The sequence below is a fragment of the Pithys albifrons genome, chromosome 1, assembly GCF_047495875.1.
Source record: "Pithys albifrons albifrons isolate INPA30051 chromosome 1, PitAlb_v1, whole genome shotgun sequence".
Taxonomy (NCBI): Eukaryota; Metazoa; Chordata; class Aves; order Passeriformes; family Thamnophilidae; genus Pithys; species Pithys albifrons.
Genome location: NC_092458.1, coordinates 32,961,214 through 32,985,623, shown reverse-complemented (window position 1 = coordinate 32,985,623; position 24,410 = coordinate 32,961,214). Strand labels below are relative to the sequence as shown.

General features: G+C 54.5%; 1 protein-coding gene across 1 annotated transcript; it reads right to left on the bottom strand.

Annotated features, from left to right (window-relative positions):
* Nucleotides 1-10,945: 10,945 nt before the first annotated feature.
* On the bottom strand, nt 10,946-17,179 carry ZIC5 (Zic family member 5). Its single transcript, XM_071570370.1, is given in 4 exon segments — nt 10,946-11,400; nt 15,905-16,793; nt 16,796-16,871; nt 16,873-17,179. Coding segments are annotated over 4 exon segments (1,680 nt in total). The 5' UTR covers nt 17,133-17,179.
* Between the last annotated feature and the right edge of the window lie 7,231 nt (nt 17,180-24,410).

Genomic DNA, 24,410 nt, shown 5'->3' with positions numbered 1-24,410 from the left:
GCCCGCGGTTCCATAAAACTCAGGGCCGCGGGCACGAGCAGAACCCGCTCCTGGCCACGGGCAGGTGGCTCTGTCGCAGTCCACTTCTGCTCCTCGGAGCCGCGCACAACAGGAGCGCGCACCACGGCTCCGGTCCTGCAAATTCGGGCTCTGTGGGAGTGGGAGGGTGGATGGCGTGGGGTCCTTCTTTCTTTCTCCCTCCAGCCAGAAGCAACTCGTGTCATCCGCGGGATCAGACGTGCTGACACTCCCCCTGTTGCAGCCAGGGCTGCCTTCTTCACCTGCACCTCTCCTACTCTGCAAAGCCCAGGGTTGCCCCGCCATTTCCAGTCCCATGCCCTAAAAATATTACCCCACAACATGTACCAGCTCCCGCGTCTCTGCATGACCGCTCCCCGTGGACGAAGCCGCCCCGGGAATTTGAGGATTTGGGTGGGGGGTGGCAAAGGAGGGGGCGGACGACACAGAAAACGCCTTCTTTTTAACCTCTGGGGTTTGGACTCTGTCCCTGTCTCCCGCCCGGCACGAAGAAAGCTGCCGCGCTGGGAGGGCTCTCGGCCGCAGCGCAACCTCCGCGGCCGCGCAGCCTCTCTCGCCACCTTCTTAGTGCCATCGCGGGGGAACTCCCATTTATGCCAACCCCGGCGACAAACCCGCCCCTCTCGGCTTCTCGGGCGGCTGTTTTCGGACAGAAGAGATTGGATATATTCGATGTACTCGCTTAAGCGCTTTAATATTAAAATAGATAGCAATTAAAGTCACGCCGCGTCCCGGCTCCTCCGCGCAAGCAGAGCACCACTCTCCCCTCCGACTCCCAGATGATATTTAGGTGGGGTTTCCATGCTATTTGTGTGAATTAGGGAACTCACTGGAACCCTCAGTACTAGAACGAATCGCGGGAGGTGTTTTAGTGGGGTATTTTTTCGCCCTCTCATCCCACCATTTCCCACCCTGCCTGGTTTATCACCCGTATGCGAACGGCCTCGCAGCCGCCCTGGCGGTCCTGCACGGCGGCCCCTGCCCTGCCAAAGCCTCCAGCCCCCCGGCTTCGGCCCTTGCTGCTGGGGTACTCCGAGCCTCGCTCCCCAAGGCCCAGGCTCGGGCCGGGGCCGGTCGAGACCCACTGCTCCGACGAGATGCCCGCCGGCACGGTGAGGGGCTGCTCCGGCGTGGGGGACATCTGCTCCCTCCACTGCACCTGTCTTGCCTCGGACTAGGGTTCTCGCCGTAACGAGGGTGAAAATTAAGGAGCGCCCCCACCCCTCAGCCGGAAGGAGCCGGCCCAGGCAGGTACTGGCGGGGCTGTTCGTCCCGCTCTCCTCTGCGGGTTTCCGTGGGGAAGGGCCGGGGCGGCAGCGGGGCGAGAGAGCCCCTCTGCAGGTGAACTGCCGAAATGTGGGCAGCGCCTGAGGATCAAGAGTGGGGCTATCGCCAGGGCTGAACACGGTACTCTTTCCAAAAAGGGGTACATACAGCCCGACCCGCTCCCCTTGGTTTTTTTCCTGTGGGTCCTTGCCCCAGTGACTGGCTAAGCATGGGGCGCATGAGCCCGGGAGCTTGCGGGTGTGCTGCCACCTCTAAGGGGACTTCATTTCCCCGACCTCCCACCCTTGCCCTGGGATGGAAGTGAGCGGGCGCCTGACACACATTCCAAAATAGTCCCCATTTCCCAAACCCCAGCTGGCCTGGAGGGAGCCTTTCTGGGAGCCAGCACAGCCCGAGGACGCAGGTGGGATGCAAAGCCCCTCTCCTCTTGGGTTAGCCCAGCATCCCTGCACTTCACCGCACCGGCGGGGCCCGGAAGGACCAGGCCTGGGTGCACAGCCATCCAGCTACGCCACCATCTGCGGTGGGAGAAAAGGCCTGGGGCTGTCGCCTGGGGGCAGCCGTGGGGCGCCCCACTCGTGGAGCCTCGTCTACGTGGGAGCCGCTATAGGAAGGCGCTGGCTGCGGGAAAAGCGAGGCTTAAGTGGGAGGGGTTGTGCTTCTCTCCCCCATACTTCCCACCCTCCCCAATAATGGTCCGAGGAGGCTTTCCCTGCCCCTACCCTTCCCTTTCCTGTCCCGAACCCCCCAAAAAGAAAGCCTCCTTGCTCTCTCCCCAGCGCTGAGCCCCGCTAGTTCCCCCCAACACGCACGCCCACGCCCTGCCCGGCCGCGGGCAGCCAATTCGCAGCTGCAACCACTATTTCATGCCCTTCAAGGCACCGAGCCGCTCCCTTTTGTCCTGGCTGCGGATGACCCATTTCCTCCCTTTACTCTCCTCCGGCCCCGGCCTCCGTCCCACCCTCCTGTCCCTCCGCCCTCCTCCTGGCCGCACGCCCCAGGAGCCGCCGCCGTCCCGCTCCGGGCTGCGCTCAGCGGGGCCGGCGGCCCGGGCCAGGGGGGGAACACGGAGACGGTGAACCGGTGCCTCCTCCGCGCCGTGTTTGTTTTCCTTTCCCCCTTGAACGCTAGATTAAGACGTGAAGATTACACTTTTATTGTGGCGGCCGAATAATACCACGAGTCAACACACACAGCAAACAAAAGTGCTTGTAGTACATGGCCAACCCCGCTGGGAACCGGGCTGTGGGGCTGCTGCAAAAATCAAGCTCTTCAGTGCTAATTACAAATAAATGATGATGTGCTCACTAAGTAATTGATTTAATGAAGTTCCTATGAAACTATTAAAACCGGGTAGAGGTCAGGCTGGAGACGCCCCAGAGCGCCCATTGTGGGATGTTTAACTCCGCCAGTCTCCTCGGAAAGACATCGGGGCTAATAGGTGAAGTCACAGCTGGGTCGGGCTGACTTTTGCAGCACCGGCACTGGCCTCACCAAACTCTTCTAGCGGCCCGCACCGCAAGTTTGGGGAAGCGAGTCCCCCTGGCACATCCTCGGCCCACTGCTCCCACCGTCAAGCCCCCCTCCCGCATCCCTTCTCCGGGGGGCGGCTGTTCACGCTCTCCTCCCTGAGTCTGGAGTCCCCCGGCGCGGGTCCCCCCCTGGCGCCCATCCCCGTCCCGTCGGGGCTGCGCTGGGTACTCACTCGCTCGGCCCGGCCGCCTCGCTTGCGCCTCAAACAGGCGCCTCCGCGGCTCTCCCCAGCCTAATTAAAGAGGGGGGAAGTGGAGCTCTGAACTTGTGTCTACCACTACAGGACGGCTGTAATTCCACCTCCCCCCAGGCCCCGAACCTCCACACCCCCCACACCCCCCCCCCCCGCATACTCAGACACACACACACTTCTTGAAGAAACTTAAGCTAGGATGCCAGGTAGGGTGCTTGGGAGATTTTGGCAAGGTGCCTGGAAGGGGATGTGTGCCCATTTTTCCTTGAAGGGTTTTCTTGTTTGAAAGACCATTTGGAACGCTTCAGACGGGCTTGCCGAGTGAAAGGAAGACGAGAAGGAGAGGGGGAACACAAAGAGTAAAAAAAAAAAAAAAAAAAAAAAAGAAATAGAAGACGAACAAAATCCTGCTACTGGGTTTCCCAGCTCCACGTTTGGCTTCCCTCTCCTCGACCCTGGGGCAGGACAGATCCCCCTGCTTCCAATTATCGGGGGACCCTAGCCCCACCTCAGCCCTGAGTGCACTATGGGGGTAGTGGGTCCCTGCTGACCCCGGAGGGAATGGTGGCACACGCCCTCCACATCTGCAAAGGATCTCTTTGCGCCCCCTTGCTTTTAACGCCCGGTGCCTTTGGCAGGTTGCAAAACGAGTCGGGGAGATAAGTTGAGCCGTCCCCAAGTTTGCGCCCCCGCTGTTGGTATTTTCTGAGCGAGGAGGCGATGCTTCCCACGGCCAGAGCCCCTCTCGGTCTCCAAGTCTTTCGGGGAGGGAGGGGCGAGTCGCTCCACCCGGGTTCGAGCAGCGCCCACGACGTCAGGGGCGCAGGGATGGGGCCCGTGCACAGCTTCTCCCCGAAATGCAGGGTGCTTCTGTCCTCCTGGCGGAGAGGGGAGCAGAGGGTCCCTAAGTACAAGAAGATAAATACAAGGTGAGGCGCCCCGATGGATGTCAGCAAGCCTGTGTGTCCCTCAACTGCTATGGCTGCCGGGGGCTCTGCCCTTTCCCACCCCGCTGCCCAGCGTGCCCTCGGGGCCTCCGACACTGGACGACGAGCGTATTTACGGGCCCGCAAAGGGAAGCGCCAGCAGCTACCTACATGCGGCCGAGGTACAGCCAGGAAGGTGCACAGGCACACGCCACGGCTCCCCACGCAGGCTCGCGTGGGCTCGCACACGGGGCTGCTGCGGGACCTGAGGCAGTTCCTCCTGATAGCTTGCAGGGTTTGGAGGAGGGCCGTTTGATGCATGGTTTTAGTTTCTTCTCCTTTTTTTTCCCCCTTGGAAAACGATTAATTTGAAACAAATTAAGCTCTCCAGCCTCTTGTTTGCCAAACAGGCTGTTGGCAATGTGCAAACAGGCTTTCACCCCGGCGCCGTGCCGCAGCTCCGCTCCCTGTCGCCCTGCTCCAACCCCTAGCCGCGCACCCTCCTCCTCCTCCTGCCCCGCCGCGCCTCCCCACCCCAGCCCTACAATACTGCTTGATTACTATCTCCTCGTTGCCCTTAATGCACGATCCGGGTTTCTCTTCAGCCTCGAAATAAGAAGTGACACATGCACCACTAAACCAACGTGTGGGGAAAGCCCGCGGTTGAGAGGGGCTATTGACGGGAACGCTGCAAAAAGACAAAGCTGAGGGCTAGTGGAATCAGATGCAGCCCTTAATTAACACCACCTTAAATAGTCCAACAGGCACTGAAGACAGAGTTGAAGAAAGACTTTAAGGCTGAGTGCCCCTCGACAAGTTCTTTTTTTTTCCTCGTGTCATTCAATATTTAATGCACTGTGCTTGTAATGCTACTACTGGTGCTCCTTTCTCAGCAAGTACATTATTTTTTCACGGTGCCCATGGCCAGGGAAAACCCTTTAGGCAAAGAAAATCAAAATGTTTGTTGTTTTGGATGACTTATAACTCTTGTTTAACACAAGCACTTTCAGGAAAGTATAACAGGCGCAGCCTCTAAAGCAAACAACGAAATCCTTGTGACAGAGTCGGACACAAAAAGCACATTGTGTTATGGACTATTCCTTTTCTCTCCTGCTAGATGGGTGCCTGTCTGAGGCTGAACACCACGATGCCATTTTACTTTTGAACTATTGTTTTTGAGTTATGCCATGTGGTCAAAAGGAGAAGAAGGGAGGTTGTTTCCAAGCTCATAAGACAAACGAGTTGCCTTTCATTGAACTACCCCAGAGCTCCTTTAAAACGAGGTTTAAATGTCACCTCCGTGTTTTTAATGGACATAGGGCTTCGGGGGCGACCCTTCAAAGCGCCTTGGTAATAAACGACCCTTATTAAATATGTCTCTGCCTGGGAAAATCACTTGGCAGAGGAGAAAAAAGGGGGGGCGCGGGTGGGGAAAGGAGAGGCACGGTGCTGCCGAAGGAGCTCCGCCGCCCCCCTGCTCCCGTCGGGGCCGGCACGAAGTGGAGGACGGTCCCGCTCCGGGTGCTCTGCAGCCGGGCGGGGCTGGCCGGGGGGCGGGGGGGGGCAGGGCGGGGGGAGACTGGAGTTGCTGTTACACGGTTACACTCGCCTCTCCCCTCGCCCCAAACCCCCTTTGCTCCTTCCGTCTCCCACACCCCCAAAATAAGAGGCTGAGTGAAAGGTTGGGAGTTTTCCACCTGACTTTTTTTTGTCCTTAGGAGAGTGGCGTCTGCGAGTCTGAGCTGCGAAGTTACTGATTTGCAGGCTGCATGTTAAGGCAGCCCATGTAAGTAATTTCTGCGGGCATCCCGGCAAAGGAGAACAAATCGTTGACAAAGGCGAGTCCTTTCAATTCAGCAGCGTCGTTAGGGAAACCAAAAAGTATTCTTCCTATAATAAGTTCCACTTCAAAGGATTTCTCATTCAACGGTGACTGCTTCGCACTTTTATTAAGTCCGGGCTCTTTCACTCGGCGGAATCATCTGTTTGGTTATTTTTCATCGTGTTTATTTTTCACCATTCACACAGTACTTGTATTAAATAAACAAAGCACAATCGCTCTGCAAATAAAAGTGCTTAGGTGGGGGGAAAAAAGAGGAAGGCAGAACAGAAGAAGAGCTGGAGATGGAGCTTCTTCCCCTCTTATTTGCTTGTTTGTTTATCTGCTGAAGTTGAGAAGGAGGGGGTCCTAAAATAAGGGAGGAGAGAAGGGGGGATTGGGAGAGAGGCCAAAAAATATGAGACGTTCTGATGAAGTGAAAATTGACTGCGCTAACACGGCATGAAACTAAAGGTCAATGCAACTGTATCTTAATAGAGTGTCTCGAATCGAGGTGGACTATTTTAAATGCAGCTTGCTTTTGGTGCGCTCATTGCCATAGCAATCCTAACGCTCCATGTTGATGTACCATAAAAGCAGTAGTTTGAATTTCAAAGAACCTGCCTTTGAACTTCTCCCTGCCTGATTAGGCACTTGCGTGGTGTGTGTGTGAATGCGGGAGCGTGGTTGTGTGTGCTGGCGGTACGCGGGATGCCGGGGGAGGGGGGGGGGGGCGAGGAGGGGGGGAGGAGGGGGAGCAGCCCCCCGCCGGCGTTTGGGTGTCCGAGACAGGGGGGAGCATCTGAGTCCGTGTGTGAGTTGAGCGTGTGTGCCAGCACACTACCTGATCCTTCCTGGTCAGCTCTACCTGGAAATATTTTTCCTGGGGGACACGGGAGGGGGGAAAGTGTGTGACAGTCTATCCTTCCCAGCACTTCACAACTCCTTGGCGACATCTCTAGAAGCACGAAACACGCGGAGAAAAACGCTAAAAATCCTTGGTTCTTCCCACCACCCACCCCTTGTAAAGCAAAGCAGCAGCAGCCTGTCCCGGCCCCGCTGTGTCCCGCAGCCTGCCCGCGGCGGGTGCGCTGAAGGGCGCAGCCCCGCGGCGCTCCGCCGAGGACTCGCCCGCTTATCCATATCCACACCCCCCCTCGCGACAATGCCATTTCCCACACTCCCGAAATTTCTTAGCCCCTTCAAACTTCTCTAACGCCGCTCTCGCCTTTAAAGGGCCGAGCGCCAGCAATAGTGTGTGGCGAGATGTCTCCCAGCCGCGACTACAAAGGTAGATGATTTAAACAGTGTTTGCTAGGACCACGTTTCGCCTAGGAAAAGATGAAGTCTTTGATGATGGCCAACTCGGTGTCAATAAGTGGCTTTCTTTGAGCCATATTCAGATGGGAACGTCTTGCTTGCCAATTGCCATAGAAATCCTAACACACCATGAAGATTGTCCAAGCGCCAAGCCTTCCGTTCTGGGCTAAATTACTTTGAAGTGGGGCAGGACGTGCACTGGTCAATGTTAACTCTATAGGGCGGGCAGGGAACACTAGGAGAGGGAGGCTGGAGGGGGGGAAGCAGAAAATAAGAAGGGGAAACTTGTTTTAGACACTCTATACAAGGTTCTGCTCATTGTCAGATATCTTTTATCTTTTATATTTCCCATGAATGATTCATGTCTCGGTGGCTTTGTGTCGCCTTCCTTTTCACGAGAAACTTCATTAGGGAGCTATAAGTTTTCCCATTGATTGGAGCCCTCATTTATGAGTGTTTTTCTGCTTCGTATGTTGGTTATTGTCATTCTGCTTGAAACAACTCTTTGCAACCTGTTTCACCTTTACCACATTTAACAAAACTGACTTAAAAAACACTCTAACCTTTTGGTGAAACTGTTCTTGACATTTTGACCAGTCATTTTCGAGCACTGGTAAATTATGAGGCGGGGAGTGTAATCATCCTGGGCTAATTTTATTTAATTGATTTAATTTTTTAAAATTAAACAATAATCCTGGAGGACTCTGACACATAATTCTGTCTGGATTTTTTTAGGGGTTTCACTGGTTTCCTCTCTAGAAACGAGAAACCTGTGTCCTTGCTCAGCTCCGGAAAACTTTTTTTTTTCTTCTCCATTCCAGCGATCTCCTGGAGTTGTTTCTTTCCTGACCTGACTGTGTTTCAGAATCATCCTTTGGCATACAGTTTTGCTTCTGAGTCTACTACTGAAGAATAGTGCTATTTAACACAGGAGTACCTGCAAGCAGACTGCCAGGAAGATTTCTTTTCCCCCGACAGATATATTAACATTTTAACTTATTTGATTTGATACTCTGACTAGCTGATCTTGAGAGAAGTGAAGAATATCCTGTGTGTGAATGTCTGACTTTTGTCTGTGTCTTATCTATCTGTGTGTCTATCCCTCTCTTTCCCCTGTGCACGGGAAACCAGAAGCAGATCACCCAACTGCTCCATCATGAGAAGACATTCCCGAGTCCTGTGCCCCCACGCCCTCACCCTTAGCCCGGTTCAGGGGCAAACACCCTAGGAGCAAGGCCTAGGGGGAAGGAGGCCTGGCTCGGCCCAGAGCAACCCTCCTCTGCCAGGGTGCAAACCCAGATGTAAATCCGAAGAATCATATTTACTCACTCGTTGCTCTCGGAAGCCGGAGTATCTCAGCCACCCCCAAAATCTCCCAGAGCTGCTCCTGCCGCGCTATGAGGCTGTGACTGTATGTGACTACCTACTGACCCTCGGGGGAAAAAGGGAATGTTTTGGTCTGTCTCTTCCCCTCGTCTGTCAGTAAGGCACATGCAATACGTAGGAATAATATTTTTATTCATTTGCATGATAACTTCTTCTTCTTTTTTTTTTTTTTTGCTTTTTACGGGTTTTACAGAGATGAAAAATTTTAAATTAGCATTTTTTATTTAGGAGGTATCATGTGTCATAAAAATGTTGGGGAATTGTGTGACCCTACGTGTAGCAAGTACATAAAATAGTGATATATCTCCCCGAGCCATAGTTTATAAACCCTGCCATGTTGTAATGTATAGTGCAATCTGTTGTTAAAAAATGCATAAATTAAAAAGTTCGTTTATAAATCAGCACCAATATATCTCTAATAAGATTACATTACATAAATTATTCTTTTAAAAGTCCATATCTTTCTTTATTATTTTCTATTTATTCAAATGGGCTTTAAAAACGAATAAAAAGGCAAATCGAATGAACTTTAAAAAATTATTTTCTATTCAAGTTTTCTGTGTTTTTGAAGTAACACCTCCTTCTTCAGATCCAACACAACAATATAAAGACAACGTTTAAAGGCTTCCAGAGTGACAGCACCATGCACTGTACTAATAATATAATATCTCTATGAACTATACAGATATATATATCAGCACCAACACACCGCACGGAGGACATGCAGGAAGAGTCTGTTTCATATTACATCATTCATTCAAGTAAGCTGAAAAATATAACGTTTGTTTTTGTTGGTTTGTTTTGTTTTTTTTTTTACAAACCACAGCATCATAAACAACAATCTATCACCAAAATTAATAAGATAATTCTTTGGTGTGCTCTGTACTGTTCCAGGGGAGGAAAAAAAAGGGGGGGGGGGAAAAGGTGATGTCAGAAAATAAATTAATTCAACTGTACAAAATAATCGCGTTCACATACACATTATTAACAATGACAAGACGACATCCACCATTCACGGCACACAAAACACATTTCCACGAGCCCTGGGGGAGGGGAGGGAGGCTGCCGCTTCTCCTCTCAGGGTCTCTGAGGAGGAATTAGTGCTCTTTACTTTATTTGCGCCCCGCTCCTGGCTCCTGACGAGCGGGTGATAGGCCGGGGTGTCCCCCGCACGCCCCAGCCCCTCGGCCGCTGGGCTGGGCCGTTTGAGGATGGGGGTAGGTTGGCACCCCGACGCCTGCTTCCCCACCCCTTGCTTCTTTCCCAGCAGCTCTTGTCCCCTCCTCCCAGGTGACTCTGCCGGGCCACTTCAGGGGGATGGTGAAAAGCGTGGAGGCATCGTCTCAGTTGGAGAGAGGAAATAATATATATAAAAATAATAATAAAAGCTAATCCCTCTATCCCTGTCCCCTGCTCTGGAACTCATCGGGCCTGGCGGGCTGCTGTTCCTCCCAGCCCCCGAAGGGACTGAAGGGAGCATGAGGCAAAGTCTTCCTCTGCGAGACAAACTTTAAAAAACAATAATAATAACCAGAGTAATAATAATACGAATCCCGAGGAAAGGCAAAATCGCTGTCAGTTTTCGTATTAAAAAAAAAATCCAAAATGTATCACAGTATCACAGTTGTCAAATAGCAGCGGGTTTCTTTTATTCTCTGGCTACGTTTTGGGAACCAGACACTTATAAACCATGGAGGAGTGATAAAGGAGTCCTGCATCTTTTGTCTTTTCTTTCCTAAATCGTTTGAACATGGTGACAACTAAAGGTGAAAGAAAGAAAGCTAAAGAGAAAATGCCGGGTGCATGTGGGACCCCCTGACTCGGGAGAGAAACCTTTGTAATCAAAGGAGCTGAACGGCAAGAGGGGTGGGAAACGCATCTATTACATTTTATTTTAAGGGATGCATAACCTGTCCTGTACTGGCCGGAGCTTCAGCAGGTGCTGCTTTACAGTGAGGAGACTGCTGCTGACCTCGGGCTTTACCCAGGCCAAAGAGGAGCCACTGGGTGGCAGATAAGGTATTTAAGAGTCACTCCAGGGAGTGGCTGGGCTCTAGCAACTCACAGCCTTCGCCAGCTAACTCTCTTGTTAAGAGCAATGGGCAAGGGCAGGGTGGGAGATGGATATCTTCCCTGGCAGCGTCCCTCTGCCAACCGTGCGGCTTGGGTGGCTGGGATGGCCCAGCCCGGTGTTATTAATGCTTATTCTTACCAAAAGAAAATAAAAAAGTCCGAGTCTCTTTAATTAAATTAGTTACCGTACAAACACCATAGGGTTTCGTACATGGAATAAATAGCGCGAGTCAAACCTGACGACACTTTTAGGGCAGCCAGTCGTGCTACGTTGCTGCTGCTGCAGTCCGGACCAGCGCGGTGGGGCTGGGGCCACTGGCAGCTCGGCACGGCAGGGCACAGCATAGCACAGCACGGCTCGGCACGGCTCTAGGGAGCAGTTCTGCCTGCCGAGGTCCTGTGGGGCTCGTCCTCCTCGGAAGACGGGGAGGAGTCGCGGCTAGAGGGGGTGCGGGGCCGGCGGGGAGCCCCCCCGGCCTGGCAGACGTACCACTCGCTGAGGTTGGTGACCGGCGGGGAGAGGGCGGTGGCGCGGCCGCGGGGCGGCTCGGCGGCCGGCTCGGCCTCGGCGGGCAGCGGGCCGTCCGGGGGCCCCGCCGTCGAGTAGCCCTGTGAGCCTGGCGGCGGGGAGGGCGGCGGGGACTTGCAGTGGATCTTCATGTGCTTCCGCAGGGAGCTGGGGTGAGTGTAGGACTTGTCGCAGCCGCGGATCTTGCAGTAGTAGGGCTTGTCCGAGGTGTGGACGTGGGAGTGCTTCTTGCGGTCGCTGCTGTTGGCGAACTTCCTCTCGCAGCCATCAAACTCGCACTTGAAAGGCTTCTCCCCTGCCGGGACACAGCAACGGCACTGTTACCGGCGGGCGGGGGCTCGGCTCTGCCCGCAGCCCGCCCGCTGCACCCCAGCCCCTCCGCAGCGCGGCCTCCGGGGCCGAGCGGCAGGGCAAAGCTGTCCCTTACCTCCTTCTTCTCCCCTTTCCCCATTTTCCTCCCCCCTCAAGACAGTCGTGACATGTCCGAGGCTTTCGACTTCTTCCCCGTGTTTTGCTGCCTGTGACACGTCTCTGGCAGCCCCCGGACCTGGAGCCCCGGGCTGGCGGCGGCAGGCCCCCCAGCCTTGTTTGCCCTCTGCGGCGCTCCTTTCGCACACGAGAAACCTTCATTACCGCTCTTAATGACCGAGCCCAAACAAAACCACTCAATGCCTTTGCCTCCGAGGGCTGGCGTTTGCCGGCAGCCTGGCTCGCCTGGCACATCTCCTGCGTAATCCTTTCCCAATGGGCGCTGCGCTGGAGGAATAATTAGTTCGGGGAAAATAAAAGTAACACCTGTTTAAGTATCCCGATACAAAGGGGGAGCACCCAGCAGCTCGGACAGGGAACCTGCAAGCTGCGGGGATCAACGTAGACACTGGGCATGAGGGCAGCAGACTGCTGTTACCGTAGCTGGTTACCTCGGGCTACTTTGAATCTAAAAATGTTATCTATTTTAAGAGTTTTATACACTGCTCAACAGTTAAAGGGGTTGCGAAAATCAGCTCTGAGTAGGTTTGCCTGGCATACCTTTCACACACACCCTCCTCTGCCGACATAACATATCCTGGAATATATGTATTTTGGTACATATAGCCATGTCCCAGACCGCCTCTTCCCATAGTTCCCGAATAAGGCTGGGTAAGTGCCTATTGCTGAGAGACCAGAGTGGGGAAAAAAGAAAAAAAAAAACATAGAGAAGTGCCAGATCCCTGTACTGAAGTTTCTTATCGCAACTTTTTCTTCCCCTGCCATGTATATGTGGGTCTCAGATAGACCTCCACTGATAATCCTTGTCAAGACTGTTGCGATTCTTGAGGTGGTTTATGCTCGGCTGATGTGTATTTTCAAATCCGTTTTGTTCTGAGTGCTCAGAAGAAACAACGCAGCAGCTCTCTCAGTGGATATTTTCTCATTAACACCGAGCAATTTTTACTGCTCCTCTCGTTTGTAAAATCGTATCACGTTTAGCAAAATAATAATGGAGATAAGAAAACTATTTTTATTTTTAGAAGGTATTTCTCGGCTGTTACTATAGAAACATACACCTCCACAGCCTATTTACGCATCATTATTTTCAATTAAAATCGGATCACCTACCACAGAAATGGTAGCACTAGAAAGTGTAAATTTATCTTTAAAAAAACCCACAACAAAGTGGGGAGGAAAAAAAATAAAAATTCTACCTTGTGGGTTTTAAGCACATATAAATGCCTGCACACCCCCGCGATAAATTTTCAGGCTCTTCATTTGTTCATTAATTACTATTACTTTTTTCTGAGGAAACAAAGCAAATCTAGCGGAGGTTTTTGCCAGTTTCTATCGGTGTTACCCCAAGGATGCAAGCTCACGCATCCTGCTGCTGGTGGTGGCCTGCAGACCCCCAAGCAAAGTCCCCTGAGAGATGCTCCAACCAGCCAGAACAAAATGCATCCACTCAGTTAGGGCTTTAGGGAAATGTCTTTCCTACTGGGTTCATGCGTGGGCACCTCGCCAGTCTCCAGATCTCGGCGATCCAATTCCCCATAAATCCAGGAGTGGGGAAGGTCTTGGTGTGTCCCCGTTATGCTGACGAGGGCATCACGTCAGAGTTTAACTATTTGTAGGTGGTTTCAGTCCAAGGAAGGGGAGAGGTACCAGGTGCCATCCTGTAACTCCTCCCAGCAGTAGCAGTGGCGGCACTGGGGAAGGACACAGAAGGGACTTGGGGTCACCTTTTTTTGGATGGTTGCAGGGTTTGGGAACCATTGGAAGGAAGCCTGACCATCCTGAGCACCGTCTTCAGTGAGGGGGCAGCAAAATCGCAGAAGGGAGGGGATCCCCATTCCTCTTAGGTCACACCAGGGGTGGGAACAGCAATTCGTCCCCAAAGTACGGCAGAAGCTGCAGAGCCAGGTGTGCAGCTCCCAGGGTGATGCTTTTGAGGAAAGGGGAAAAAACAAAAAACAAACAAGCAAACGCCTCCTGAATTACCGAGATACTCTTCTTTCTGCAGGATTACCAGAAACACTCAAAATCCCCTAATGATATAATTACAGTGTTATTATTCTTTCCACACTCCCCCCCTCCACTGCCCCCGAATGCCCATAACAAACGAATAGTTTGTAAATCTCTCCTGCTTCCAGGCTGCATATGACTAATTCAAAGCTGAGGCAGCAAAATTACAGTCATTAATTTCATAGGCATGGGCAGAAGGTTTGGGATCCCTCGTCCACTCGAGGGCTCTGCGTGGGGCTAGACTCATCACCTCTTTGTCTTCTCGTGGGCCGAGTTGTCATTTGGTGTGAGCTGCTGGCCCCCACGCCGAGGGTTACTTTGTTGCAACGACTCCCTTATGCGTGGATATAGCCTTTCCCTGTGGGCTCATGCGTGGGCAACGTCCTGGGGACTGCACGTAGCCCCAGGCTGAAAACTCAAAATTTCCTTTGCAAGGGGCTATATCTCAACACAGAACATGGGGCCAATGCTCGACCTCAGCTTAGAGCAGCAAACTGTGCTCGACACATATTTGAGTTATTGGGGCACGGGGAAGGGGGGATTCTGTTTCCCGCTGAATCTCTCTGCACCCTCCCAACTCCCCAGTACTCGCTCCCACCACCTCTCCACCTGCCCCTTGGAGCTGATTCTGGGTAAGGAGTTGAGGAGCCCAGGAAAGTTCGCGGTGAAATTTTGTTTTTCAAACCAAGGCAGATGTAGAAGGCTATAGATGACAAAACCAGGGGCCTCCAGCACTTAACTCATCCCGCGGTGCCATTAACACAACAAGAACAACAACAAAAAGTGTCAGATCCCCCCAGGAGAAATCTTCCTCCCCCACCCTCGGCTCTGGGTGCAGAGCGCTGGGCACCCTCAAGGCTCCGCTGCTACATATGGGCTCATGTCTGACATAATCTGAAGATAAAAATCTATAATCCTTTCAGCCATGGGCCATTTGGTTTTACATCAGAACAACGCACGGTCGCCGCTTTTCTCTTTCCAAGCAGCATACAATAAATCAAGAAAGCAATTACAGCAACTCCACTTCCTTAAGTATCCTCCGAGGAATAATATTTGTCTGCCACTATAAATCCCGGCTTCGTTCGTTTTCGGTAGAGTTTTTACACCCAGATGGAAATGCGTATTTCAGGGGCGGCGAGGAATGAGGAGAAAGTGAAAAAGAAAAAAAAATGAAACAAACAAAAAGAACACCCCAAAAGCAAAAGCAAACCAACTCAGATAGAAAACACACCCCGAGCCTCTCCAGGGGCCCCGCCTCTCTCGGATGGCATCTCCCGCGGGTGCAGTTCCCTCCTCCCGCAGCCCCGCCGGGCAGTCGGGGCGACTTTGAAGTTTCCTCCTCAGATCACCAAGGCATCCTCCGGTGAAAGCCTTCCTCCGCCTTGCTCCCTGCTCACCGGCTCAGCGGGCACCGCCGCAGGCGTGAGCAGCCAGGGCAGCACCAGCAGCCTCGGGACGGGGGATAGTACCGACAGCCAGCGGCACAGGCAGCCCCGACAGCGCCGCCGGCATCCCCGGTAGTTACGGCAGTATCGGTAACCCAGGCAGGGGGGCACAGCCGGCAGTATCGGTGGTCCCAGTAGTAGGGGTCAGCCCCGAAGAGGGGGTAGCCCCTGAGAGCGCTGGTCATAGGGGCAGACCGCTAGCCCCGGTAGCACCGGCAGCACCGGCAGCCCCGAGCGCCGCCGCCGCCCGCAGCCCAGCGCAGGAGAACTGCGCCCCCAAGAGCCCCCGCGGCCCCACCTCTGCCGGGGCAAGCGTCCCCCTCCCGGCTCCGTCCCCGCCGGCAGAACCGGCAGGAAAAGCAGAACAGCCGTTTTTCGGCGCCGGGAGCGACGTGGCAAAGCGCAGCGTTCCCCAGACACGGGGTGAGTCCCCCGGGGTGCCCCGGACAGTGGCGGACGGAGTCGGGACGGGCGGGTGCTCATCCTCTCCCGGTCTTCCGCAGGGGCTGCTGCGCATCCTCCCCCAGCACTGCGTTATTTATTAATCGGTGTATTTATCCGGTGGTGCCGAGATGTGGGAAGGTGGGTGGCGGAGGGGGTGGGGAAGGAGCTGCCCAAGGTGCAGGGGCGGACTGGCGGGGGGGGGATGGGGGGAAGGGACACGTGTGTGCAGAGCAGAGGGGCCGAGTGCGTGTGCGTAGCTGTTTGCGTGGCCCGTGTGCTGTCGAATTATTTATTCATGAAAAAGTCACATGTCCGGCGGTGCGTAGGAAAGGAGAAAAAGGAGGAAAGGGGGAAAAGAAAAAAAAAAAGGAAGGAAACCCTTGCAGGGGCGGGGGAGGGGTGAGAACAACCTACCTGTATGAGTTCGCTTGTGGATCTTGAGGTTTTCTGAGCGAGCGAAGACCTTCCCGCAGCCGGGGAAGGGGCAGGGAAAGGGTTTCTCTCCCGTGTGCACTCGGATGTGGTTGATGAGTTTGTATTTCGCTTTGAAGGGCTTGCCTTCGCGGGGACACTCCTCCCAGTAGCACACGTGGCTGCTTTGCTCGGGCCCGCCGACGTGCTCCACGGTGACATGGCTCACCAGCTCCTGCATCGTGCTGAAAGTTTTGGAGCAAGGTTTCCTACCTCCCGGTGGCGGCGGCGGAGGCGGAGGAGGCGGGTCCCGGTCGATCCACTTGCAGATCAGCTCTTGCTTGATAGGCTGTCGCATGTACCGCAGGAAGGCCCCGGCCGCCGCCGCTGCCGCCGCCCCGACGTGGGCATGGTGGTGGTGAGGAAGGTGGTGGGGATGGGGATGGGGGTGGTGAGGGTGCCCGTGACCGGCTGCAGCCAGGTTGAGGTTGACGGAGCCGTAGCCTTGCAACGCCGAGGAGGAGGAGGAAGCGGCGGAGGCCCCGTAGTGCGCCTCGGGGCGCCCGTAGAGCTCCCCGGCGGCGGCCGCCAGTCCCAGGCGCATCTGCCCGTTGAGCGGCGGGTGGCGGCCGGCGGGTGCGCCCTGCTCGCCGAGCGGCGGTGGCGGGAAGGCGGCGTGCGCCCCGTCGGCCGCGCCGTAGGTGCCGGCGGGCGAGATGAACACGCCGTGGGGCGGCGGGTGCGGAAGGTGGGGGGAGCCGGCGGGCGGGTGTTGCTCTCCCAGCGTCCCGTGCACGGCGGCAGCTGCAGTGGGCAACTCCCGCCGCAGGAGGAAGTCCCGGCCCGCCGCCCCCCCCGACGGGTATCCCGGGAGGGCGGCGGCGGGCGGTGCATAGGCGGCGGCGGTGGTGGCGGCGGCGGCCGTGGCGGCGGCTGTAGCGGCGGTGGTGGTGGTGGCAGGCGCGGCGAAGGCGGCGGCGGCGGCGGTGAGCGCCTCGGGTGCGAGCTTGAGGGCGGCGGGCTGAGCCATGTGCTCGGGTCCGAGCGGCGTGAGGGCGCCGCCGGGGTCGCCGCCCGCGTCCCCGGGGTGGAGGTGGGCCGCGTGGTGGGGGTGGACGTGGTGGTTCCCCAGCCCCGGGAAGCCTGTCATGTTCTGGTGAGGATGGGGCTGAGCCGCTGCCAAATCCGCTAATCTCAGTGTCGGGTTCCTCTTGCTCAAAGGGGGCTCCATAACGACACAGCCAAGCCCATCTACGCTCGCTGTTGTTATTTTTTTCCCTTTACCCGCCTTCAAAAACATGTATATATTAAGCGGCTCTTTAACTTCTTTTGTCTGCGCTCCGAGCCCCGCGCATCCCTGGCCCCGCTCTGCCCGCCCGCGATTGGCAGAGCCCTCACCACACTCCGGCGGCGCGCTGGGGAATACGGCTCGGACACCGCGCCGGAGGGATTGGATGGATCGTGATGATTGGCAGCGGCCGGGGCAGCGCGATTGGCTCCCTTTCAGGCCGCCGGCGCAGCGGGGATCCGCCCCCGCCGCCCCCCCGTGCCGCCCCCCGAAGTTGCACTTGCAAAACTTCGCGCGGGGCCCGACGGGGCGCACCCGCCGCCGCCCCCCGCCGGCAGCACCGAACAGCACCGAACAGCACCGGACAGCTGCGGCCTCTGCTCCCCGGCACTGGACGCGGCGCCCTGGTCGGAGGCGCCGCCGTGTTTACGTTTGCGAGGCCGTGGGGTTTCTCTCCTCGGTTGGAAGCAGCCCACGCGGGGCTGCTTGCCGGCTCTGCACTCGGTTTCTTTCTCTCTTTCTCTCTTTTTTCTTTATCTTTTTGAGAACCACGTTCATTCATGGATGAGGCGGGAAAGCACGTCCTCATGCAATGTACGCAACCCTACAACCACGCGAGGCCGGGGCTGTGTGTACTTATGCCCGAGATAACACTAGGGAAAGACGGCCAAAGTTTTCCTAAAAAGAACACGGCAGGGGTTGGGATTCCTATCCTTTAGAAAATAAACGAGAAAGAGGGGAAGAAAAGATGAGGGAGGCATACTGTTAGAGCGAAGTTTTGGGAGCCTGCCCTCCACGCCTCTTTTGGACTTTGTCCTCCCGCAGCCCCTTGCCAGGGCGCCCCGTGGGGAGAGCCAGCCCACGCTTCTCTGGGGGCCGCCTGCCGTACCCTGAGCACCTGTCTCCACCTCAGCCTTAATTCAGCAGCGGCGAAATAGAGATGGAACCGCCGCAGTGGCACCAGCCCGGAGCATAAACGCCCCTCGACGCATTGGGATGTCGGGGACAGAGGGGGGCGGTAGGCTGGGAAATGGGGGAGTCTCTGGCTGGGGGGTGTCAGCCTTGAGCTGATGCCCTAGATTAAGAGGTGGAAGCTCTCCTAAGAGGGGACAGAAGTGGGGGGCGGGCCAGGAAAGCGATGGGACCGCCCCTGGGGTGAGGGGTGTGGTAGTCATTGAGACTGAAGCTCTTTGTGGAGAGCCAAAACTGTCCCTTTGACACAAAGGATACTGCCCTTCGAGGAGGACGACTAGGCAGCGCCGGAATTCCCCGCCGAGCCAAAAGGGGGAACGGAGCATTGTCGTGAATTTGCTGTGGGACTGCAGGAGGAGAAGTAGCTTTTATTGATATGTCGTCTGGTTTCTTTAGGCTGCTGGTTCCCCTGGACATGCCTTGAGCTCCTGCTCTCCTTGGAAAAGTGCAGGCAGGCTGCCTGGCCTTCCATGCCTGTGGGGCAGCCAGAGACGCTTCTCCGCTACGGCAGGAGAGGAAACGGTGTTGGGGATGCCAGCAGACCCCCATACACACCTCCCGGCACTCCCTGGCCACCTAATCCCCTTGACCAAAGTACATCTGCACGCTTTGGCCGCTTTCCTATGCCGAGCCATGTTCAAAGGAAGACCCATGCTGGTCCGGCATTTCCTGGGCCAGGCTCCAGCCCCTCCTCCCTCCCTCCCTCCCTCCCTCCCGCCTCTACTCACGCGGGTAAAACTCGCAAGATTTGGCCCACGCTGCCAAAAGAGTGGGAACGGCTATAGGGAGAGCTCAAGGGAGAGCGACACCCGCCGGTTCCGTCTCCTCTCTTCCCCCGGAGCCGATCCAGTGCTTCCCGCTTACCTGGCCACGGTGGGGGTTTCAGTGATACTGCAAGGCAAGAAACAGAAATAAATGATTCCCGAGTTTTAAAAGGGGCTGCTCGATGGTTTTATTACATAGTAAAATCTTCTCGCTAACTAGCCCTATGTCTTATGCGGGTATTTATGTACGTAAATTTTTTACAAGTCCGTCCAAAACAGTGCCCTCCCCCCACAAATTCTGGGCACGTTACTGGACCGAGGTTCAGAGATGAAATGGTTTGATGGGAGATGCCGTGGAGGTGAAGAACGGTATCACAGGTCCTCGTCCCTTTCCTATTAAACGCAGCGTGATAGGTATCTGTCATCGATTTAATACGTCTTAATTCAAATATATCCCCCGATCAATTTCTTTTTATGAGAGGCTATAAAACAATGAAAATATTTTATAGTTGGCTAATAGGCAGCTGACCTGTGACTGTAGAGAGGGAGGAGCTGATCGAGACTCACGTGGAAATTAGCCCATTATTAGGACTGACTGCAAACGCCAGGAAGCGAAGGTATCTGCCCGGGCCAGTACAATTTTAGACATTTCCAGCTTCAAAAGTGCCATGAAGAATTTAAAGCCCATCAACTCACCAATACTGGCTCAGGCCCAGGCTGCCGCAGCCCTCTGGAGCTGCAACAGAGGGAGACGGGCTGTGCTATCCCCACAGCCCCCCCAAAATACGGGCAGCGCCCGTCGGGGGTCGGAACGCACCCCGTTCCCGCGGCGGAGCTGGCTGCGGAGCCCTCCCGCAGTGCCCCGCTCGCCGGCAAATCTGCCAAGGGGCATCGCGGGAGGCTGCAGAGGCGGGGTTAAAGCATGAAAGCCTTCAGATTTATTTCGTAAAGCTTCCTCTATAAACCGAACTCAGGCTATCGGATTTAAGAGGTGTTTAACTGTAAAACGTTGTGCTGTGAGCTGCATTATGTAAATATATGCTAATGATCATGAACACCATTTACAAACAATCGTCTTTAATGCACGTCTTATTGATAATGAGGGAGCGGGGAGCAATATTTTATAACGTATAAAACATTCTTCTGGGGAACCATTAGAAAGGGAGCGCGATTGCCGCTTTCCTCGGCAAGACCTCCAAATACCCCCAAATATGCTAAAAAAGCCTAGCCTCCTCCCGACCCGTCGCGGGTGGCTTTTTTCTCTCGTGGGGCTGCCGTGCGGCATGGGAAAGCCTGTGGTGCAGTTGCCTGCGCGAACATGGACGATCGGAGATGGATTCCAGCCGTAGCAGGAGGAAGACCCCCAAGTCATAGCCCCGTGGGGACCGACATGGTCAGGGAGTAACCACGGCATCCTCCTCACGGTCCCTTCGCGGGGATAGCACGGAGGTGCTAGTACCTCGGGCGGGAGCGGGTGGCTGGCTGCCCAGGGGCACGAGAGGGAAAGAGAGTAGAGATACAGCAGTGGGACTCCCCACATCTCCTCTCTGGAAGGACTCAGCGTAAATTATAAACTCCTAAAAAGTAAAATTCATCTAAAAATAAACTTCAAATGTCGTCGCTTTGTGCACCCAATGGGGAACCCGAGAGCTGGCATCTCGGCCCGGGTGGCTGCCGGCACCGTGCCCGACGTCAGGGCTGCGGGCTGTAGGGCCCGCGGGCTGTTGTGGCCGGGCCCCTCAGCACCTCTGGGACAGGGATTTCGGAACGAAAGTTTTGGAGCTGCTGTTTTCAGTGAGGGCCTCGCCAGGGAAAGAGAGGTCCATGCCCTTCCGCTTTGCTCAAATAGGGACAAAATAAGGAAAAAAAATCCATCTTTCAGTCTCTACCTGTCTGTCTACCTGTCTATCTATCTATCTATCTATCTATCCCTACAAAGAAAGAAAGATAAAGAGAGAGGCGGTCTCAGGAAACCCAGGCCAAATTTTGCTCTGCTCTCTTTCTTCCCCTTCCCATCTCTCTGTAGCTGAACGTCACCGTTGGAAGAAGCTGTTGAGATAAATCAAATAGTGACACTTTGACGGCTTTTCTTGTATAAGCAATATGGTTACCATATGGCATTGCTATTTATGAATGACAGCATAAATTGTATTACAAAGTACATCGTGCTTTATTGGGACGCTTCTCCCATGCCTCTACGTTTATATGGGCATCTCCAGATGGAAAAAAGTGCGCGGCAGTGCTGCAGCACACCCCATTTTGGGGGCGTTGCGCCTGATCTGCACTGGCTGTAGAATGAGGCTCACAGCGGGAAAGGGCGCGGAGCGCGCAAAGTACGAGGTTCTGCGCGTCCCTCAGCCGCAGCTGGCCAGGGCAAAGGCACCGGCCACCGCTCGGCCACGGTTCCCACCCTGGAAGAAAAAAACACTACACCGCTTCTCTCCCCCGCCGCCTCACGTCACGGCATTGCCGCCGAGAGAGGGGTTTTATATGGCAACTTCTTTTACACATATATTTAAGTGCAACTGAAGGAACAATAAATATTAATAGCACGAAAGCGAGGTGCTCCTTTCTCCTGCCCCTGCTCTGCCTAGCGTGGGTTTGTTTTGGTGTTTTGGTGGTTTTTTTAAAGAAGTATTTGAAGGTTACAGCTTTGGCTGAGATTTTCATTATTTCCCTTTTTTCTTTTACATTACGCTGCCAGTAGAGCCTGACAAAGAACTTTTGTCCCGAAGTGTGTGTTTTACAGAGGGAGGCTACAGCACAACACATGTGGTCTTCACGGGTCATAGGTCGAACGGCCTAGAAGTGCCTCGGATCGGCACCATCAAAGCTAACCTGCAACTTAATATCCTGTTGATGAGCTTGTTGAATTTATGAGTGTCTGTGATACAGACAACGGTGCAAGCGATGCCGCTCAACTAGCCTCTGATTCTCAGGCTACGGGTCGGCCACATGCCCACCTTCTCGCCCCTCACCTCGTCTTGTTACTCCGTGAAAAGGATGAATTTTGGGGGAAAGACCTTCTCTTCTCCCTTTCCCTATTACCTCCTTCCCCCCGGTGGCTACTTTAACTTCTTTTTCCCCTATGAGACTCTTGCCAGCCACATCCTCCAGCGGGCAAAGCCTCCGGCTCCACCGCAGCCTGCCCATCCACCGCGGCACCCACCGCTGCCGTGGAGCGGGGGACGGAGGAGGCGCGGAAACTCCCCAGGGGGCGCTGACACCTCCCGGCAAAAGGGGCTAGCAGGCGAAGACAGTATAAAACAGTCTAGGGAAAGCAAAAAAATTGCTCTTCCTCGTCCCGACACCTCTACTAGATCCCTCCACATCACCAGCCGACAAGAACAAGAGCAGAGCAATTTTAAAGAGAATTTCGGAAAACTTACAAAGACGTGAATGGTTTTCCGGGGAAGCTGACGTTTGCTCTGCAGGTTTGGCACCTCCAGAAACCTTTGAAAAAACTTCTTTCAATAAACCGATTTGGCACCGACTTTGGGTGACTGCTTGCTTTCCTCCCTCGAAGCTGCCGTGAGCCGCGGCTGCGTTTGTGGCGGTGGCCCGACGAGAGAGTGCAAGGCTGGCTGCCGGTGCCTCTGCTACCCCCTCCCTTCCTCCCTCGCTCCCTTCCTTGTTACCCTGTGACATGGGGGAAAGCGGGTTCGCGGTTCAGAGGGAAATAAAGCACTTCTTAGGAGGGACGGCGACGTGACTTTGAACTTGGATCAGCTCCTCTGTTTCCTGTAGAGAGAGTAGGGGCTGGAGCGCTGAAAGAATAGCAGAGCGCGGCCAGCCTGCGGGTGCCCCGGGCTGGAATTCACCGCATCCCCCCCGAAAGCGTCCCGGTATCGGCGCCACTGAGCGGGCAGAGCGAGGAGTGAGGGGAGGGGAGGCAGGAAAGGAAGGAAAAAAAGGTAAGAAAAGGAAAAGACAGAAATAAATAGAGGAAGAGAAAAAGAGAGAAGGGAAAAGAAAGGAAAGGAGGAACGAGGGAAAGGAAAGGAGGGAAGGAAGGAGGAGAGGGAAGGAGGGAAGGGAGGAGGGAGGAAGGAGGGAGGGAAGGATGGAAGGGAGGAGGGAGGGAAGGAAGGAGGGAAGGAGGAAGGAAGGAAGGAGGGAAGGGAGGGAGGGAGGGGAGGGAGGGAGGGAGGGAGGGAGGGAGGGAGGGAGGAGGGAGGGAGGGAGGGAGGGAGGGAGGGAGGAAGGGAGGGAGGGAGGGAGGAGGAAGGGGAGGAAGGAAGGAAGGGAAGGAAGGAAGGAGGAAGGAAGGAAGGAAGGAAGGAAGGAAGGAAGGAAGGAAGGAAGGAAGGAAGGAAGGAAAGGAAGGAAGGAAGGAAGGAAGGAAGGAAGAAGGAAGGAAGAAGGAAGGAAGGAAGGAAGGGAAGGAAGGAAGGAAGGAAGGAAGGAAGGAAGGAAGGAAAGGAAGGAAGGAAGGAAGGAAGGAAGGAAGGAGGAAGGAAGGGAAAGGAAGGAAGGAAGGAAGGAAGGAAGGGAAGGAAGGAAGGAAGGAAGGAAGGAGAGGAAGGAAGGAAGGGAAGGAAGGAAGGAAGGAAGGAAGGAAGGAAGGAAGGAAGGAAGGAAGGAAGGAAGGAAGGAAGGAAGGAAGAAGAAAGAAAGAAAGAAAGAAAGAAAGAAAGAAAGAAAGAAAGAAAGAAAGAAAGAAAGAAAGAAAGAAAGAAAGAAAGAAGAAAGAAAAAGAAAGGAAAATCTAGAAGGTAGGTATTTGCTTGGATATTCACTTCTGGGGTTTTTTAACAGTGACTTTAACTGTGTCTTTTATTGGGCATATTTCTTCTTTTTCTGTTCTCAGACTTTAAAATCGTGAGGAAAAAAAAAGATGTATTCAAATATTTAGTTGTCCATGTGATTTTTTTTCACTACTCTGGAGGCAGACGATGCAGGAGACCAAGCTTTCCTCTCCAACTTGCAGCTCTCGAAATCCCCAGCAACTATGGAGGACTATTCTCAGACCTCCTCCCCGGAAACCTTTCAGAGAAGGAAAATAGAATTTCTTCGAGGTCTTGTCCCTGGGAGCCTGGGGGGTCAGGACAAGGACAGCATATGCTCCCAAGCTGCAGCCTGGGAAGGCAGTATCTGGGGAGCAGACACTCCTGCCTGTAAAGACAGGACCGAGTGATGGCGTGGTGAACAGAAAAGTGCCGTTGGCACCAAAGGTGCAGCTCTGCATCAATATTCAGTTCATCTTCTAATGCCCTTTTCTGATTAGAAGGAATCCCTCTTCTCCTCAGTTTAAATCCTCGCCTTGTTCAAAGAGTAATGTCCGGTACAGGTACATTTCAACCACTTTCGGACAGTCTTGGAAATACTTTAACCATTTAGTGACAGTGATTGGGTAAGACCTTGGTTGATGGGCAGTGCTACCTTTGCCTGCCTCCCTCCCTCCCTCCCTCCCTCCCTCCCTCCCTCCCTCCCTTCCTCTTCCTTCCTTCCTTCCTTCCTTCCTTCCTTCCTTCCTTCCTTCCTT